Raw genomic sequence first — 14,549 nt, forward strand, 5'->3', positions numbered from 1 at the left:
TCAATGTTAAAAAACGGATGCATATATTATGGTGAGAATAAATCGGAATGCCCTTGTTCATGCTCAAATCCCAAATCTGTCGATTATCATAAGACTTAAATTTTTTGTCAAATCTTTGTCACACTTGTGACGGTCGTCTTGTTCTTTGTTCTCCGTGCTTTCGGGGCAAAACATACATTTTTGCCTAGGATTATTTGTGGCAAATTTTAGTCAATCGACTAATAACCCTAGATTTTCGAACAATCTTTTGGCCCAAGTGTCACCAAAGTTGAGCCTTAAACAGAGGTCAATTTGCACCTCGAAAAGAATTAAGAAAACCAATCCAAGTTTTTTTGAACCTACAAGCTCAAACGGCGGTGCGAATCTAGAAATACACTATTCTCTTTGGTCGATGTGAAGTCTATGATAAGTATCTGTTGTATCTTCTGTCCAACACGTGACAAACATGTGATCGCATATGTTAAAAAAGATGGGGATGAGAATTAACTTGTTCCTTAGCTCCATGGAGCTCTTTATTTGAAAATTTTAAATTACATTTGTACATCCAAGAAAATAAAAGAAGATTCTAGCTTGTACATCAAAATACAACCATTATAGATCATGGCATTTTGTTTTCTATGCATTTCGCAAATACAAACATTTCCTCATCAATTTTGCTCACCAATGGTCTGTTTGCTTGCCCTAGGGCCTAGGTGGCTGGGCTGTCGTCCTTCTTGCCCTGGGCATCGGAAACCACAGAAGCAGAGAACCGATGGTCGTAGCACAATGGTTTTAGCCCAGATGCACTTACCAAGCAAAATAGTTGTGTGGACCTCTCTCAGGTGGAAAGCAGAGTTCTATACTCGCCCAGTAAGATCGGGATGTCATCCATGCGCAACTGAAGTATATAAGAAATACAAAGCACTGGGTAAGTAGGGGAAACTGGTAAATGAGCGTGCATCGGACAATGAGGAGTAGATGGTCGCCTGTGGAGCTCATATACCTGCGAGGCATTTTTCAAATGGAAGAGTCGGTGATCTTCCCTTTCAAGGAATGTCGGGGATGGGTTTTCCCTGCATCCATTTAGCAATGGAAATGAAGATATAGTCAATGTGAAATACTCATGGCAGGACTTTAATAATTGTTAGTTCCTGTGCTATAGTTTCTTCAGACATAACAAGCTCTGACCATGGTTGGGTTACCCATACAGCCTTACTCAATTTTTAGCCAGCAAGTCCACTAGTCTGACTGAAAAAAAGGCATATTCCACTTTCGATTTTTTTCGTTTTTCCTTTTGAATTAAGTATAAATGACATGAAAACATGCCTCTAGTTACATGATAAAACACATAATCCACGTGATGAACTGGCAACATTTTGTTTTGCACAATTCCAGATCATTGTGTGTGCAAAAGACAACAAAATGGATGAATGGATTAATATCTAGCAGTTGAAATTATTATCATGACAAGAAGAGAATAATAATAGGCCAGAGATGGAACTATCTGCAAAGTCGTGTCATTGTTCCACCGCATTGTTTCTTGATTTATGGAAAACTGAATACTTAAAATGTGTAAATAATAATGCAGAGGGTGAATAGAGGAATGAAACCATACACAAAGCGACGGATAATGATACGTTGATAGTCCCTCAGCAGAGGGCCTAGCTCCTGGAGCTGTATTGAGCTGGATGGAGAACTTCTCCAATGATCACGAAGTGCCTGTACATCATATACAATAATGTCCCATTTCCTTGGAAGCCAACACAATTTCAAAGAATCGCAGAAAAGGAAAGATATCAGCACCTGAATACATGCAAGCTGGTCGGTGGTAGGAAGTGATTCACCAATGAGCCTAGATGATAATTCCACTAGTTCTCTATCATTGATTTCGTCAACAAAACTTGCTGAAGGTTCTATAGAAAGTGGAATCCCCAATCGTTTGGCCAACTCCAACATTGGAGATTCATCAGATTGTGATTCTGATTCCTGCAACAATCATATTCTTTAGTGATTGCAAGGTTCTAAATTCTAATGTCATAAAAAAAATCGACATTGGTTCTCATTTTACTCCCCACAAAGATCTTCTGAACTTCAGGTGTATGAAAACATACCTTCACTGCAGACTGTTGGGCATCACCAGTCACAGTGCTATGGTTGCTGTCTGAACCAACATCAGGAACCAAGTCCCGCTTGGCAATAGGATCATCTGAACGTCAATCGGGCAGAGTTTATAGAAGCAGAGATTATCTTTCTCCATTAAACATTACTAAGTGTAGATCAGAAGAGTTTACAGCAAAGGAGAATATCTAGCTAGTGTCTGGCTACAATCAGAAAAGGAAACAGATGCAAACATGAACAATAACCATAAGCTCTAGCAATTTCCAACACCTCTAGTTATAAGTAGCAAATAATATCAGTAACTGAACTGAGTCAGATGAATTCCTTTTCCTTGGCAGTTTTGTAAACCGACAAAATTCTTCTCACCATTCACCAGTCATTACTGGAGAATGTGTGGACGCTAAGGGTCAATTGGGTATTGACTGGCAGAATATGACTCAACACTAACAGCTCTACATATTTAATTGTTTTCTTATAAATTAGTGCTGACACATGTAAGAACTCAAGTATCTAACCATGATTGGCGGGACACGACCATATCCCCACAAAACCCTCCAAGCATCTTATTCCAAGTTCGCTCCATGTTTAAATGTATCATTTCTTGAAGTTTCGAGGACCAATATCTTCATTGGTTCATCGTGTGCATCATCGGATGCAGATGCCGAGGGAGAAATCTCTTCCATTAACTAAAACGATTTGGTTTGCCTGTGTGAAGTGTGCAGCACATTGGCTGCTTATACAAGTACCAACCCAAGTTATGTGCATCTTCCATCCCTAAGGGTTAATACAATTCACTGGTCGTGTAGATTTAACACATTGTGCCATAGCCAGCTTAATTTAAACATATTGCTGTGTTAATCGGTAACTAGTACATAGTCAGGGCATTATCTTAGCAAGTACTCCCTCCGTCCGAAAATACTTGTCATCAAAATAAATAAAAGGGAATGTATCTAGATGTATTTTAGTTCTAGATACCTTTCTTTTTGTCTATTTTGATGACAAGTTTTTTCGGACGGAGGGAGTATAAACATTACGGTTCTTTGTAGGTAACATTATCCACCAAATGCCCCTATTGATTACTTATTTATACGATGCTACAGAGATGGATATGTACGCCGTTAGTAGGGGAAACATATGTCACTTCTTGAAGTACTCTACCAATATGCTAACTGATAAACTTCTGCAATCTGCTTAAAGACAATAAATTGATTTATTCTTAGTTATCTGTGCATACAGCTAAAACAACACCTATATGATACTGATGGAGTAGAAAATATGGCGAGTGTAATAACTAGATTATAGTTCAAACCACAGGCCAACATATGATAACACATAATATTGCTTCTAAAAGCTTTTACGGTTTGCTGTTTGCACAATACAAATTAAAACTTCAAATCTCCAAGATATCAATATATATTCTTTTTTTTCAGATGTGATACTAATATACCTTCAGGAACAAGCCACCACAAATCGCCAAAGGTATTCTTTCCATCAAAGCCACCAAATAAAAGAAACCGAGGCCCTATGCAAGTCATAGAATGATATGCCCGAGGAGGGGGTGGCTCATTACTTGTTGGCAAGCGCTTCCATTGAACAGAGACTGGGATACCAAAGTATTAGTCAGCAAAAATAGATACAATGCCGAAAATTCATACGCAATGCTGATTGCTCCAACAAAAGAACAGTAATTAAAGGAAGACAAATCAAAGCAAGAACAGTAACAAAATGGCCAAGATATTTGTTAACACGTACAAAGTTCTAGTCGTAAGAAACAGGCCAATCCGTCCGAGATGACATTTTGGATGTTATAGATTTTACATATATCATTACCTACACCTGTATGCACAAACACACGCAGATCTGGAGTGGACACATGCTGCATGTGCCACCCAGGACAGCATAGACATATGATGCACCTGTGCAGAATGAGTGGACGCATGGCATTTATCCTAGCTGTCTGTAGTGTTTCAGCAAATTCATAGTACTAAACAAGCTAGATAATTTGGGGCTAAGCTGGTTAATTATGGAATCACATTCTAAATTTAATTACCAGGACGCCGTATTTTGTTTCAGAAAACCATCTATGTCAATAATACGATAACAAGATTTGGTGTGTTCAGTTTATAACAAGATGCAAACTCATGCTCAATGTCCCCAAAGTGGATGTGCAGGAAAAAAAATATCATTTGAGCTTACCCCTGTCTAAAATAACACATTCGTTGTAGTACACATCATATCTACTTAGCCAACCCCCAGTTCCATGTCCACCAAATAGCAAGAGCTGACAGCAAGATCCAAGATATATATGTTGTTAGTAATATTCTTGCATAACCGAAACTGGACGAGAAAGTCTAAGATAAGCCCCAAGAGGAAATTCTTTTCTGATACATTAATTCTAACTGTAAATTAACTTTTCTGTTACAGTTCAAGAAAAGAATGATTTTATTATTATTTCTGGATCACTAAATAAACTTCCTATTATGTAACTAAAAACAAGGGAGCAAGGTTTTGGTAGCTAAGCCTTGTTTCACCAGATCAGAGCGAAGTTTAAATCAAAGCTAATGCATTCCACAAACTCATATCTAAGTGGATACTAAATATTAACAAATAATTTTCCACAGAAGACAAAACAAAGTTTATTTAATTGTCTATCCAACAAAAGTACGCCCGAGGGCCATTATATGCACGTTCATCGGACATTAAGCTTCGCTGAATAGAAGCTTGACATGATAGCAAACAACCCGATGATTAATAGGTACCACGATTAATATTGATTCTAACAGAATAATCAAGTGAAATCAACCTTCCAAATATGTGATACACACAACAGAGATATCAGCTGTTAATACTTAGGCAGTTGGAGAGAAAAACATCAAGGTTTCAGATTGCATACATAAGGTCCACCAGAAGTCACTGAATGACCACATCGTGCAGAGGGAGATTGTCCTGGCAGCTTTAATTGCGTCCATCCTGGTGTCTCATTATCTCCCAAAATCAACAATACCAGGTTCAGTAATAGCAAATTTACAAATATTGCAGTAATTGTCTAGCTTCGATTTGCAGTGAACCATTACTTAAATCAACTAAGAAACACAACTTCATACTAAAACTCAAACAACTGTGCGGTAACCACTGTAAAAGGACTAAATGAGAACAAACTATGTATAAATAAGCATGCGAAGTATATCAACAAAAAAGGGTGATCCCCCACATCCCTCAGTGGAATAGGATAGCAAAATAATACCGGTGGGCCATCTCAAACTCCATTTCCTTCAAAAAAGCAGGAGTGGACATACACGACAAAGAAGATGTGAATACAATACACTGGATAGTGTCCTTAATATGTATATGTAAATATTATAAACACAGGTATGTAACCTCCACCGATCATGACACATATTTGCAAAAAGAGTCCTGCTCTAGATATGACATGTTCCGTCCGATCCTTGTCCGACCCACCAGATCAAACCAACCATGGGGTGGAACCAAAGTGCAGCACACCACTGGATCTTGCATCCTACCCGGATTGGACCAGGAAATGTCGTATGTGCAATAGTTCCGTTACATAAACTGTCTAGACAAGAAGTTCTAAGTGCATTACGAGTTTTGTTCATGTACTCATCAATTAAGATCTTTAAAGCCTTTAAACAACAAATAGCAAGAGATACCTTCTTCAGTAATACCCTTTAAAGCCCAGAGATCACCCATTATCGGCCCAGTTCCACCTGTTCGAAGGAAGATATAAAGTAGTCAGGGGTAGGATTTTTTAGACCAAAAAATTATGCAACTCACTAAACATCTAAATTGTCAGTGCACTAAAAATTATACTCAGGAATAGTCTGATACCCAGCAGGAAGCCTACAAGCAAATCGGATTGCGCGGAACAGTTATATAATAGCTCTTCAGAAATTAACAATTATTCAGGGAAAATATAAATAATCCGTAATACACATAGACTAACTAAATGACAATAAAGGGTTGGTGCTGAGGAAAAGAACCTAGCTCACTTGGGTGGGAGTGGATGTACAATCCCACCACCTGATTTGAGTCCCCATGAACTCCAATTTGGCTTCCTATTTGTTATGTTTGTCGGGGCCTCCCAGTTTTCGTTAGAAAAAGGGGTTGATACTGGCACTGCTCTTGAAACATTCAATGTTGAAGGTATTCAAGTGCAACAAAGCACTTTAGTTTCAATCATCTTTTATGTTTGGTGGCTATTTATAAATAAATCAGAATTATACTTTCTAGTGTCAGCCAGCTTTTCAAGGTTGGACCAGGAAGGCATGAGAACTTGAGAAGTACTACTAGCTTGTTGCAACATATGAAATGAGACTTTGCTAGTCATCTAAGCTAACATGAGCTTTGAGAGAGCCCAAGATGAACGAAATTAAGGAATGGCAATTACCTCTGCCTCCAAATATAAGCAGTCTCTTCTCAATCATAGTGGCAGAATGTCCGCATCTTGGAGGTGGCGCTGATCCAGTAACTGCTAGTTCTGTCCACTCAAGTGACACTATCCAACAGAAAATACATAAAAGATTATAACAAAAGAAAAATAATGAATGATCAACTTATTCAACAAAATACATTCAATGCTCATCACAGCTTGAATAAAGGGAGCTGTGAGCTCACTTGTGTCCATGACATATACATCAGACAGCCACTTTTTGCCATCCCAACCACCATACCTGAACAAGGATGAACATCATCTTAATCACAGGTGATGAGACACATATTGTCAGGCGGAACTTGTAGGGAACAAATCGCTTACATGACAATTTTTCTGTTTCCTATGGCTGATGCGGCAGCAAACTCCCGGGGAGACGGCAAATCGCCAAAGCCAGTCATCTCCGACCACTGCCAAATGTCTGAACATAAAAGAAGTACCGAGGCATATTAAGAGTGCTTAGCGATCGCTGAATCCCTGGTACAATTCGAAACAAAACGAGCATAACAGGGGATTCTAGAAAGGGTCGATGGAACGGAGGGCTTTACCGGTGTCGAGCATCCAGAAGTCACCTAACCTGCGAGGCAGACACCGGAACCGTAAACAAGGGACAATGACATGCTGCAAACTCTAATAGACAGAGCGCTGTGCGCAATGGCGAACCTCTTGCCCCCAGAGCGGCCGCCGAAGATAAACATGTTACAGTCGATGACCACGGCGACGTGGAAGGCCCTCGGGCTGGGGCCTGGCTGCCCGTCCGGGCCGCTGCCGCTGCACTCCGGCGTGTACCATAGCCTGTTCTCTGCGACAAGGGGATCGGGCACGCGAGTTTAATTAGACAGTGGCAGAGCAGAGAGCCGACCGGAGCCAGATGTCCCATTCGGGTGGAGCTGAGCTGCCGCGGGCGGCGCAGGCGAAGCGAGTGGTGGGGGCGGGATTTACCGACGTCGTAGACGGCGATGTCGGCGAGGAAGCGCTTGTCCGCGAACCCGCCGAAGACGACGACCTTGGATCCGCCGATGGCGACCGCCGTGTGCCCGCTGCGGGGATACGCGCCGGCTCAGTTTTCAGGCCGGGAAGGATCGGGGGAGGGAGAGATCGGCGGCGATGGACGGCGGGGAGGGGATCGGTTACCTGCGAGGGGCGGGGGCTTGGCCGCCGAAGTCGGAGGGGACGGCCCTCGCCCAGTGCATCCGCGTCGGCTGCAGCTGCTGCATCATCCCTCCTCCTCCACTCCCGGTGACGCGGTCGCGGCCGTCGCGTCGCCGGAACGGAGCCCTTCGTTCCCCTTCTGACGGTGGGCCACTGTGCCCGGCCTGTGTCAGCTGACTTTTCACACCGCCACCTAGGAAGGACGCCGCTGCTGACGTGGCCGGCTATATTCAAATCAAACTTTCAAACCGAACCAAAATCTACATTTACAGTTGAGTGGCCGATTTTGAGAGACGGGGAAAAGATGGAGACTGATTGTAAGGTCATATTTATCTCTAAGTGTTTTGGTGATTGATGACAACGCATTTGCGGACTAATCGTGTGCCATGAGCTTTCCAGACTCTTCTCTGCTAGGCACAAGACGATTGGGTGTCCCTCGAAGACTGACGAAGACGGCGTCTTTTCTACGTTTCCTTTTGATGGATTTGAGTCGTAGGAAAGCCGTACTATTAAGAGGGGGTCCGCGTTGGAAAGGTTTGGGTGGAATCATCACGTACACGTCTTCTTGTATCCCCTCCTTTCTTCCTTGGAGCTTCGTCCGTTTTTCTGCCTCAGATGACTGGCTGCTTATGTGGTTGCGGTAGTACCGCGCAGGCGCGCGGTAGTACCGCTCCCCTGGAGCCGTACTACCGCTGCTCACCCGCTAGTGCTGCCCGGGTGCGGTAGTAGGAGCGGATGTAAAAAATTACATCCGCACCTCCGCGGTACTACCGCTTTCGCCGTGCGGTAGTACCGCGCTAGGCGACCAGGCAGTAGTACCGCCCCTCGGCTGTACTACTGTGTCGAGTTTTTGCTACTTCCGTTCTTTTGCGGAAGTATGCACGGAAGTTTCCATTCCTCCTATCGGACTTTTGCCTCACGGTAGTACCGCGTTGTGGGCGCGGTAGTACCGCACTACCGTGCGGTAGTACCGCTTGGTTGCAAGCAGTACTACCGCGCGGCCTTGCGGTAGTACCGCTGGTCATGCGCGGTAGTACCGCTGGTCGCGGGCTGGTAGGTGGGTAACGGTTGGATCTTTTCTCCACACTATATAAAGGGTCTCCTTCTTCCCCGATGACTTACCTCTTCCACCATTAATGCTCCATTATTGCTCCAAGCTCCATTTTCGTCCGATCTCACTCCCTAGCCAACCAAACTTGTTGGTTTGCTTGGGAGTGGTTGAGAAGGCCCCGATCTACACTTTCACCAAGAGATATTTGATTCCCCCTACTAATCCCTTGTGGATCTTGTCACTCTTGGGTGTTTGAGCATCCTAGACGGTTGAGGTCACCGCGAAGCCATAGTCCATTGTGGTGAAACTTTGTGGTGTCGTTGGGAGCCTCCAATTAAGTTGTGGAGATTGCCCCAACCTCGTTTGTAAAGGTTCGGTCGCCGCCTCCAAAGGCATCAATAGTGGAATCACGGCATCTCGCATTGTGTGAGGGCGTGAGGAGATTACGGTTCCCTTAGGGGCTTCTTGGGGTGCATTGTGCCTCCACACCGCTCCAACGGAGACGTACTTCCTCTCAAAGGGAAGGAACTTCGGCAACACATCCTCGTCTCCACCGTCTCCACGTTTGGTTATCTCATGCCTTTACTTGTGTAGCTTATTTGTTTCTTATATCTTGCTTGCTTGTGTTCCTATTAGTGTTGCATCATATAGATTGCTCATCTAGTTGCATATCTAGACAACCTATTTTGATGCAAAGTTTAAATTGCTAAAGAAACGCTAAAAATTGTTAGTTGCCTATTCACCCCCCCCCCCTCTAGTCAACCATATCGATCCTTTCAATTGGTATCAGAGCCTCGTCTCTTTATTAAGGACTTTACCGTCCGAAGAGTATGGTTGATACCGTAGACGGAGCGGAGGAACACTCTGGTGTGAATCCTATCTTGTCTACGGGCGATGGGGGAACTTCGGTCTCTCGTGAGGAGTTCAATGTAGCTTTGGAGACATTGAAAACCTCCATGACGACCGAAGTTGAAAGCATGTTCACTAAATTTCTTGAGGGGCTTAAACTCTCCACCGCACCGTTGAAAGTGGGGGATCCCGCCAACAAGGTGTCGGATGCTATCCCCGACAAGGGGGAAGCTAGTAGTGAAAAGGCTCCTTCTTCTAGTGGCAAGAATGGCACCGGCATCTTTGCCCATGTGGAACCACCACTTGTTTATGGTGGACCGGTTCCTTCTACTCATTTGAATCATGCCGGTCCTCCTCCTAAGATTGTGAAAAATGAGGATTTTGATTCTTGGGTTTACCGCTTTAAACGTCATTTAAATCATGTGAACACTAACCTTTGGAGAATCATTGAAGAAGGCTTCTACCCACATGATCCAAGCAACTTCACTCCTCGAGAAGCCGCGGACAATCAATTCAATGAGAATGCTCTCTTCATCATTCAAGATGCAATTCCACCCGAAGACCTACCTCATCTTCGTCCCTTCTCCTTGGCCAAAGATGCATGGCATTGTGTGGTGTCTCTCTACCGGGGAAGCGCAAGCATTCAACGCTCCAACTATGAAGTGGTACAAGATGAGGCCGATGAGTTTGCAATGAAGGAAGATGAAGAACCTCGTGAGCTTTAACTCGCGGTCTCACTACGAGATCACGGGAGCAAGGACACGGATGACAATTGGATCAAGCGCAAATTCCTCAAGGCAATGATGCCCTACCACAAGGCCATGTCCTCCGTCATCCGCCAAAGACTGGACTTCCGCACTTTGACCTCAAGCGAGGTGTTGGATGAGTTTGTGGCCATGAACATTTTGGACAAGACCGCCGACAATGCGGTGCTCCGTTCTCAACGGGCAAAGAAGCCTAACCTTGCATTGAAGGCCAAGCTCACCGTGGAAGAAGAAGAAGAGGAAGAAGAGGAGAGCAACCCCGAAGATACAAAGTATGCATATCATAAACACATGGCACTTGCCTCAAGGCAATTTTGGAGCAAGAAAAACTCGAGGCCCAACTTTAGCAAAAACAACTCGAGTGGCACAAGGGGCAAGCAACATGTAAGGACTTGCTACAATTGCGGTAACGTGAGTCATTTCATTGCGGAATGCCCGTATGAGAAGAGGGAAGACAATGGTGGCAAACTCATTCGAAAGGATAAGGCCAAGTCATTCCCCAACAAGAACAACTTCACCAAGAAGACTCCTCCCAAGGCCCTTGGTTGTGCAAGAAGAGTACAATGAGGATGATGACGATGATGAAGATGATGAGTCGGTTGCCATGGCCTCCATTGCCATTGCAACAACGTCACGAGTGTCTCTCTTCGACTCACCCAACGAGAGCATCAACGCCAAGTGCCTCATGGCTAAAGCCACCAACAAGGTAACCTCCAACATCAAAACTACCATCATTAATCATCCTTCCCCATCGGATTGCATTAATGAAGTTGAGGGAGCTAATGTGGAGGCTAACGAGTTTGAGGCCTTTATGGGCAAACTCAAGGGAAAATCCAAGAAGCACTTTGTTGCTCTCTTGGAACAACTTGGTGAGGCCAATGACATGATCGAGGCTCACGAAGACACCATCTCGAAGATGGAAGGGCATAGTCGTGACTATGCCGATGAGATTTCAGATCTTTCCAATGCTCTTGAGGAAGAGCGTGGTCTTCGGTTGGCTCTTGAGGAGTCACACAACGTTGATCATGCTAAGTTAGAGAAAGATTATGATCATGCCCCCGTTGTTTCTCGTGTGCTAAATTCCGAGAAGGCCAAACTTGGGGTTGATCTTGCTAGACTCAAAGAGGAGTTTGATATACTTGACAAGGCCCACAAGGCCTTGAAGGGTATTCACGCTAGTCTCAAGGAGTCTTATGATCAACTCCAAGTGAAGCTAACTATGGAGAAAGCAACTTTTCCTCATATGGTTTTGATTGATAATGCAAATGCTACTAACCCGTGTTGTGAGCATATGCATCTTGTTGAAGAAAATGCTAAGTTGAAGGCGCAACTTGAGAGAGGTCTTGCGACGTGCATACAAGGCAAGAAGAACCTCAACGATATCTTGATCAACCAAAAGGGAGGTGTGGCGAAGGAAGGGGTTGGGTACGTCCCCGACTCCGAGAACAAGAAGAAGAATGACAAGACCAAACGACCTCCTCCCCTCATGCAAACCTTTGTGAGGGCAGGAGAGAGTGTCCCCGAGGAGAAGAAGAAGAACAAAGTCAAGAAGGGCAATGTCACCTCTTCCAACAAAGCCGGCGATTTTAATCCTTCTTATGTGTTATGCCGAGCTAGTGATGGGCATGTTTATGCCAAATTTGTTGGTTCTCTTCATGAGCACATTGAATGGTCTATTTGGGTTCCTAAGACCCTTGTTACTAACATCAAAGGACCCATTACAAAATGGGTACCTAAAACCAAGCATTGATCTCTTGTAGGTGTTTGCTTTCGGTGGTGGATCATGGTTGCTCGATAGCGGAGCTACAAATCATATGACCGGAAGCAAGGACTTGGTGGTGGACGTGCACAAAGTTCCATCTATGCCCACCAATGTCGAGTGGGGTGACGCCTCATCCTCTAAGGTATTGGGACTTGGCAAGGTGGTAATCTCTCATGATCTCACGATCGAGAAGGTCATGCTTGTTGAGTCCCTTGCATACAATTTACTTTCCGTTCGTCAACTTGCAATCATGGGCTTTGCCACTTTCTTTGACATTGATACCGTGGCCCTCTTGTGGAGCAAGACTCTTAAAGTAGCTTTTGTTGGGCATGTCGAGAACGGTCTATATGTGATTAACTTTTCGGAGCGACCCACTAAGACCGCGACATGCCTAATGGCTAAAGTTGATGTGGGATGGCTTTGGCATCACCGTTTAGCCCATGTCAATATGAGATCTTTGCAAAGTCTCCTAAAGGGGGACCATGTCCGTGGACTAACGAATGTTAGTTTTGTTAAAGACCGTGCTTGAGTGCCTGTATCGAAGGAAAGCTACATGAGAAGGCTCACCCTCCCACGACTATCATTTATTCAAAGAGGCCCTTGGAGCTCCTTCACATGGATCTTTTTGGGCCCCCATCCTTCGATAGTCTTGGAGGTAGAAAGTATTACTTGGTGATCATGGATGACTACTCAAGGTACACGTGGGTGTATTTCTTCAAGAGGAAGAGCGAGACCCAACAAACCGTCATTGACTTTGCAAATGAAGCACAACGTCAACATAATGCAAAGATCTTGACAATAAGAAGTGACAACGGCACCGAGTTCAAGAACTACACCTTGGATGAATTTCTTAGTGATGAGGGAATCAAGCATCAATATTCCGCACCATACACCCCTCAACAAAACGGTGTTGCGGAGAGGAAGAACCGGACATTGATGGATGCGGCAAGGACCATGATGGCGGAGTTCAAGTCTCCGTACAACTTTTGGGCCGAAGCCATCAACACCGCGTGTCATGCATCCAATCGGCTCTACCTCCGCAAGGGCTTGAACAAGACTCCATATGAGATACTCACCGGTAACAAGCCCAATCTCAAGTACTTCCGGGTGTTTGGGTGTAAGTGTTTCATTCTCAAGAAAGGTGTTCGGTTGTCTAAATTTGAGGCTAGAGCTTATGAGGGCATATTCGTTGGTTATGCTACAAACTCTCATGCTTACCGTGTCCTCAATAAATCCACGGGACTTATTGAGGAGACGTGTAACGTGGATTTTGATGAGAATAACGGCTCCCAAGTGGAGCAAAGTGGCACTTGTGATGTAGGTGATGAAATTCCTCCTCAAGCCATAAGAAGAATGGGTGTTGGTTTCATCCTACCCATTGAGGAACCCCTTGTGGCCGAAGGAGAAGGACAATGCTCCACTCTAGTGGAGCCATCACCAACCCAAGGCCCACACGCTTCCGAAGAACAAAGTGAAGGCCCTCAACCTCATGAACAAGACCAAGGGCAAGATCATACTCAAGACGGTGTTAACACACCGAGTGATGCCCAAGGTCAAGTTCTCTCCCCCGAGCAAGTTCAAGACCAAGAACAAGTTCATGACGACGCTCAAGATGATCAAGTAACCGCTCCTCAACTCACCACCGAGGAGGAATTAGAGCGTCGTGCCGCCAAGGTTGCTTCCAAGCTCTCCACCAAGGATCATCTCATGACGATTGTGCTTGGAAGCTTAAGAAAGGGGGTAAGCACTCGTAGACAATTAGCAAATTATTGTGAGCATCACGCGTTTGTCTCTTGTGTGGAACCTCTCAAGGTCTATGAGGCGCTAGAAGATCCGGATTGGCTCAATGCCATGCATGAAGAACTCAACAACTTCGAGCGCAACAAAGTGTGGAGATTGGTGCCAAGGCCAACGGGGAACCACAATGTCATTGGAACCAAGTGGATATTCAAGAACAAGCAAGATGCCCATGGGATTATCATTCGCAACAAGGCTCGTTTGGTAGCACAAGGCTACTCCCAAGTCGAGGGTCTTGAATCCATTCGCATGTTGATTGCATATGCTTCTCATCATAACTTTAAGTTACATCAAATGGATGTGAAGAGTGCTTTTCTTAATGGTCCCATTAATGAATTGGTGTACGTCAAGCAACCCCCCGGGTTCGAGGATCCCTACTTTCCCGATCATGTGTATCAACTCGATAAGGCACTCTATGGCCTTAAACAAGCCCCACGTGCGTGGTATGACCACCTTACCGAGTTGTTACAAGACCGTGGGTTTGAAGTTGGGATAATCGACCCCACTCTTTTTACTAAGAAGGTCAAAGGGGAGTTCTTTGTGTGCCAATTATATGTTGATGATATTATCTTTGGTTCTCCTAACAAAGCTTTCAATGAGGAATTTGCCACTCTCATGACCTCAAAGTTC

The 14,549-nt window shown here is 44.4% G+C and overlaps 1 protein-coding gene across 1 annotated transcript; it reads right to left on the bottom strand.

Annotated features, from left to right (window-relative positions):
* Positions 1 to 476: 476 nt before the first annotated feature.
* Positions 477 to 7,877, bottom strand: LOC123087762 (protein GLUTELIN PRECURSOR ACCUMULATION 3). Its single transcript, XM_044509863.1, has 16 exons — positions 7,679 to 7,877; positions 7,487 to 7,584; positions 7,208 to 7,346; positions 7,093 to 7,121; positions 6,869 to 6,965; positions 6,730 to 6,785; positions 6,503 to 6,610; positions 5,766 to 5,822; positions 4,991 to 5,082; positions 4,294 to 4,378; positions 3,545 to 3,697; positions 2,091 to 2,185; positions 1,783 to 1,965; positions 1,595 to 1,698; positions 983 to 1,052; positions 477 to 877 (listed from the first exon to the last, which is right to left on the bottom strand). The coding sequence occupies exons 1-16, from the start codon at positions 7,762 to 7,764 to the stop codon at positions 818 to 820; spliced, it is 1,512 nt and encodes a 503-aa protein (XP_044365798.1). The 5' UTR covers positions 7,765 to 7,877; the 3' UTR covers positions 477 to 817.
* Positions 7,878 to 14,549: the final 6,672 nt, after the last annotated feature.

The sequence above is a fragment of the Triticum aestivum genome, chromosome 4A (assembly GCF_018294505.1).
Source record: "Triticum aestivum cultivar Chinese Spring chromosome 4A, IWGSC CS RefSeq v2.1, whole genome shotgun sequence".
NCBI classification, from domain to species: Eukaryota; Viridiplantae; Streptophyta; class Magnoliopsida; order Poales; family Poaceae; genus Triticum; species Triticum aestivum.

Excerpts from the sequence above, each read along its gene's own strand:
- LOC123087762 (XM_044509863.1), bottom strand. The coding sequence starts at position 7,764 with ATGATGCAGCAGCTGCAGCCGACGCGGATGCACTGGGCGAGGGCCGTC. Across the intron at positions 7,122-7,207 it reads GGCCGCTCTGGGGGCAAGAG|GTTAGGTGACTTCTGGATGC; the intron begins GTTCGCCATTGC and ends TCTGCCTCGCAG. Across the intron at positions 2,186-3,544 it reads GTGGTGGCTTGTTCCTGAAG|ATGATCCTATTGCCAAGCGG; the intron begins GTATATTAGTAT and ends ATTGACGTTCAG.